Source organism: Triticum urartu, chromosome 6, assembly GCF_003073215.2.
Source record: "Triticum urartu cultivar G1812 chromosome 6, Tu2.1, whole genome shotgun sequence".
NCBI classification, from domain to species: domain Eukaryota; kingdom Viridiplantae; phylum Streptophyta; class Magnoliopsida; order Poales; family Poaceae; genus Triticum; species Triticum urartu.
Genome location: NC_053027.1, coordinates 530,721,701 through 530,726,460, shown reverse-complemented (window position 1 = coordinate 530,726,460; position 4,760 = coordinate 530,721,701). Strand labels below are relative to the sequence as shown.

General features: G+C 49.3%; 1 protein-coding gene across 2 annotated transcripts; it reads right to left on the bottom strand.

The window, feature by feature from the left end:
* LOC125514920 (pentatricopeptide repeat-containing protein At5g27270-like) lies at window positions 1-4,469 on the bottom strand. 2 transcript variants are annotated; one of them, XM_048680293.1, is made up of 9 exons: window positions 3,920-4,469; window positions 2,187-3,564; window positions 1,787-2,098; window positions 1,587-1,691; window positions 1,401-1,488; window positions 1,157-1,278; window positions 987-1,051; window positions 297-897; window positions 1-43 (listed from the first exon to the last, which is right to left on the bottom strand). In XM_048680293.1, the coding sequence occupies exons 1-8, from the start codon at window positions 4,430-4,432 to the stop codon at window positions 340-342; spliced, it is 3,141 nt and encodes a 1,046-aa protein (XP_048536250.1). In that variant the 5' UTR covers window positions 4,433-4,469; the 3' UTR covers window positions 1-43; window positions 297-339. The 2 variants fall into 2 exon arrangements, with proteins under 2 accessions (XP_048536250.1, XP_048536249.1); XM_048680292.1 differs by lacking the exon at window positions 1-43 and having other exon boundaries at window positions 83-897.
* Window positions 4,470-4,760: the final 291 nt, after the last annotated feature.

Here is a 4,760-nt window from a genome sequence, read left to right as displayed (position 1 = left end):
ACGGCGAACTGTTAAGTCTTCATTCTTTGTAACATGTTAAATGCTGTGAGTTGATCAAACAGATCAGTACAACATTAAGTTATACATTTTGGAGAAGTTATATATCACTGTTTCTGAAATATTTTTCTGAAATGTACATTTTACAACATCTTGGTATAAAACTTGTCCTAATGTACATATGAACTAGTACAAGATCATCTAGAACAACATACACAACAATGGGCTCATCTGGATCTAGTAACACAAATCAGTAGGAAATAAATTTGTGGAAGAACATACATGCAAGAGGAAGATACCTGTGATGGTTGCTGGCTTGATGGGCACATGATATGGTCGTTATTAAGTTGGTTCCAACTTTGATCCAACCTTTAAACTTCTCAAAAAAGAGGCACCATGTAGACCGATGGCTTCCAGCACATCCCCAGCTTCAGGCTCGCTGCCTGAATGCTCATAGAGATGAAATGCAGCACTCAGGATGAAGCTGTCAGGTTTCAGTGACCCGCGTGTTGTCTCGAAGAGCGATATGCCCTCGTCGACGCGACCGTGCTCAAGGTACGCCCTCATCATTGCCCGGCAACATGCTAAATCAACAGCCACACCAATCTCCTGCATCTGGCCGCAGATCCTCTGGGCTTCATCAATCTGGTCTGCCTTCAGAAAGGCAATAATGAGGTGGCTAAAATGAGGGCATGAAGGGGTTATGCCGCTGCTCAACATCATCTGGATGGCTTTCTCAGCTTTGGAGTAGCATCTACTTTCTGAGTATGATCTGATCAATGCAAGGTACGTCGTCGAGTCGGGAACTTGACCGTGTGATTGCATCTCCTGGAAAACAATCTCTGCTTCATCATGCAGCCTGGAAGTGGCATAGGCATTGATCATGGAGTTGAAACTGATCTGCACATTGATTGCAAGTTTCAGTCACAGTAGTCAATCTCAATGCAGATAACTGTAGTTTCAGAAGTCAGACACCAACGGAAGCATACCTTTCCAGGCATGATACCAAGTTCCTTCATTCTATCGAATAGTGAAGACGCCTCCTGATGTCTCCCTGAAGAAATTGCACTGAATAGTACGAACGAGAGTGCGAAAAACTCGTCGAACATGAAAAGGGAAATCTTCTTTGATTCCTATACGCAAGGTAGAAGGGACTAACCAGCCTTTCCATAGAAGTTAAGCATGTTAGTGTATATCTTCTCGTCGATCAGCAAGCCTAGCTCTTGTGCAGCAGCAAACATTTCAGCAGCCTTGTCCAGCTTTCCTCCTAGGCCATAAACACTGAACAAGAAAACTGAAGCTAATGACAAAGTGGTCTCAAGTCTCAACACAAACATAAAAGAGAAAAAACAGTTGCATACTCCCAACTCCCATTTTCCTGTGGTTTTATCAAGATTATCTACCTTATCATTATATTGAAAGTCTGCAAGGACCGACGAACCCCAGTGGATATCATGCGATCATATATGTTGACAGCTGAGTATAGTTTGCCTGTTTGGAAACTAAAGCTGTAGCAGTTAGCCATGGCACCCATGCCCTGAAAATTTTGCTTGCCCACCTTATGAAGAGGAAAAGATGTTTATCCAGACCTGACTCGAGCATCGACTTGATAAATGTATTATACACAACAGTATCAAGCTCAACTTCACCATGGAAGCAGCCATGTATGATGTTCTCCACCTCCTGAAACTTTCCTGGGAGTAATGTCGCAGTGTGAGTATACACAGAAGCGAAGCGCCTCACCAAACTTACTGCATAAGGATTGGTAGCAGTTAGAAAAAATATTTACCATGTTTGGTCAGGTGAGTGACAAGTATGCTAATTGTCACAACATCTCTGCTATGGCCTTGATCAGCCATTTTCATAAAGAGACGATACGCCTCCTCGATATTGCCGCACTTGCATAATGCGTCGACCATGGCATTGTAGACAGGCGCTCCTATTGGAAACGATGTCGATGCTGACTCAAACAGTTCCTCTGCTTGATGTAACTTCTGTTCCTGGCCATATTGGACAATGAGAGTGGCTGTTGCTGAATCTTCAGGCTTGACTCCCAACTGAGTCAGCTGTTCATGAAGGAATTTTGCCTCACATGTCCTCCCTGCAGAAAAATAAATAAATAAACAGCAGTGGATGACAGTATGGTTAGGCATGAACACCATGATCTGTGTGGTACCTGGCTTCCTCACCTTCCCTAGCCAATTTTCTGATCAATTGGCATGCGATGGACGAACCCCCAGGTGTGTCCAACAATGACTTCAACGCCGCGTTCAGTGCCGAACTGTCGGTCTGACAGGCTAGTGCCTTCGACGAACTATCTTGTTCCTGCATCACACTGGTTCTGTTTCTAGCATACATCTCTATCATAGAAACCATTGTTGAACTCTTCATGGTCACTCCACCATTGTTCATCTCTTTCAGTATCTTATCCGCATCGGCGATCATCCCGCTTTTGCAGCAAACTTCCATTACAGTCATGCAGAGGGCCTCATCAAGCTGGATATCTTCTTTTCTCATCTTCAGAATGAATGCACTTGCCTTCTCTAGCTGGCCCAGCTTGACATATAATCTCAGTAGGTCATTGCAGCAGAACACATCAGGGAGACCATATTTGCACAGAGCTCTGAAGACATCTTCAGCTGCAGCTATGTCTTCCCTCGCGACATGGCATCGAAGAAGAGCGCCGTAAGAGAACGATGAAGGCTTCACATTCCTCGATCTCATCAAACCGAAAACCTGCAATGCCTTATCATAGTTGCGAGCATTCATGTGAACTTGAGCCATTGCCACATAAGTCTGTTCATCACTCAGAAGACCCGCACTGTCAATTTCCTCAAAAGTGCGTTGTGCATTGTCGTAGAGCCCGATCTTACCATAGATCCTAATGAGGATCCCATAGATGACCTCATCAATGACAACCCTGCTTCGCTCCATCTCCGAGAAGAGCGAGAGCGCCTTCGAGTAGTCCTCACTCTTGTCATAGAGTGCCAGGAGGGATGCACATGTGTAGTTGCTGGGGACAATGCCATGAGCCCTCATCTCCTCATAGAGCATCACAACCTGCTCCCCTCTGCCATGCCTGGAACTCAAGCTGATCAGGCAACTGTACGTCGCCTCCTCCGGGATGAGTCGGGAGGCCCTCATCTTCCCCATGACATCCATGGCCTCCTCCAGGAGACCCTCCTTGACAAATGAACCGATCACAACTGTGTATGTGAAGTGATTTGGCACCACATTGTTGGCTTCTTCCATTTCCATCATGTGTTTCCAGAGTTGGATCACCTTGCCGTGGAGCCTGTGCTTCTGCAGGGAGGAGAGCATGAAGTTGAAGGCGGAGACGGGCGGCGCCACACCGCGCCTGCGCGTCGCGGCGTAGAAGAGCATCATGTCGCCGTGCCTCCCCCGGCGCGCGTACGCGCACAGCAGGGTGCCGCACGCCACCGCGTCCGGCTCCACGCCGGCCTCGAGCATCTCCAGGAACGCCTCCTCGGCGAGCTCGATCTTGCCGGCGTTGCCATACGCCCTGAGGAGGATGGTGTAGGCGACCACGCTGGGCTCGTAGCACAGCTGCAAGAAAAATAGGTGCGGACCAAGGTTTTGGATTTCGTTTTGTGAAATATACACGCCCCTTAACGAAATTGACGAGCTTTTCGAAAAGCACCATCCAAAATTTGAATTCTTGAATGAAAAACGAGTGATGAATTTTGAACGAAAAATGACCGAGATTTTTCCAAAAAATCAAAGTCTGAGAATAAAAAAGAACCAAGATGAACAGCAATGATCCATTGGTTGATTATACACGCATGAATCAGAATTGTTCAACTAGCGCTCAGAATTTTCAGCTCAAAACGGAGCAAAATTGCTGAGGATTCAGCTCAACATCGCATCGGGCCGGATTGTGTGGGGGAATCTTGTTCTGTACCTGGAGCTTCATCCACGAGAAGAAATCATGGGCCTGGCGCCACCCGCGCTGCTCGCGGAGGACGACGCACATCTCGCGGAAGGTGAGCTTGGCGACGAAGGAGGCCATGGCCTCTCGCATGGCGGACCCGCCGGCGGGCGGGCGGGACGCGGTGGCGCGTGCGGCGCGTGCCGCGGCGACGACGTGGCGGCCGTGGACGTGGCCGGCGCGGTCGTCCTCGACGTACCGGGCCATCTGGCCCTCGGTGCGGCGCACCCACCGGGGCGTTCCGGCGCCGACGCCCTGGCCGCGGCGCTCCTGGCGGAGGCGCCGCGCCTCGTCGTGGAGGAGCCGCCGGTAAGGCGGCGGGCGGCGCCCCCGCGACGACGACGGCGAGGAGGAGGAGGGCGCGCCGGAGGAGAGCGACCACGAGGCGGCGCCGTCATCGTCCTCCCGGTAGGAGCAGGTGACGGAGACGGCGGCGGTCGGGGCGGCGAGTGGAGTGTGAGGAGGAGGAGGAGGAGCAGAAGGCATCGGCGCGGTGGACGGACGCGGGAAAGCGGAGCGATTATGAGATAAGGTTGGGGTTTCTCCTCTCTTTTTTATCTCTGGTTAAATCGGGTGGGACCCACCTGTCAGTGTGAAGGTTACTATCTGGGTCAGCTCAAAGAGACGAGGATGGGGTACAAATTGACCCCAATCAGCAAGTTGGAAAAACAAATGATATCACAACCGGAAATCCGTTGGATATTTTTTGAAATGCCAAAAAAAATTTCAACAAAAATCCCATGTGTACTGTCACATCCAATGCTACATCCAAATTTGTAGGCAAAAAGATTAAACATTTTAGCCTATGAAAAAG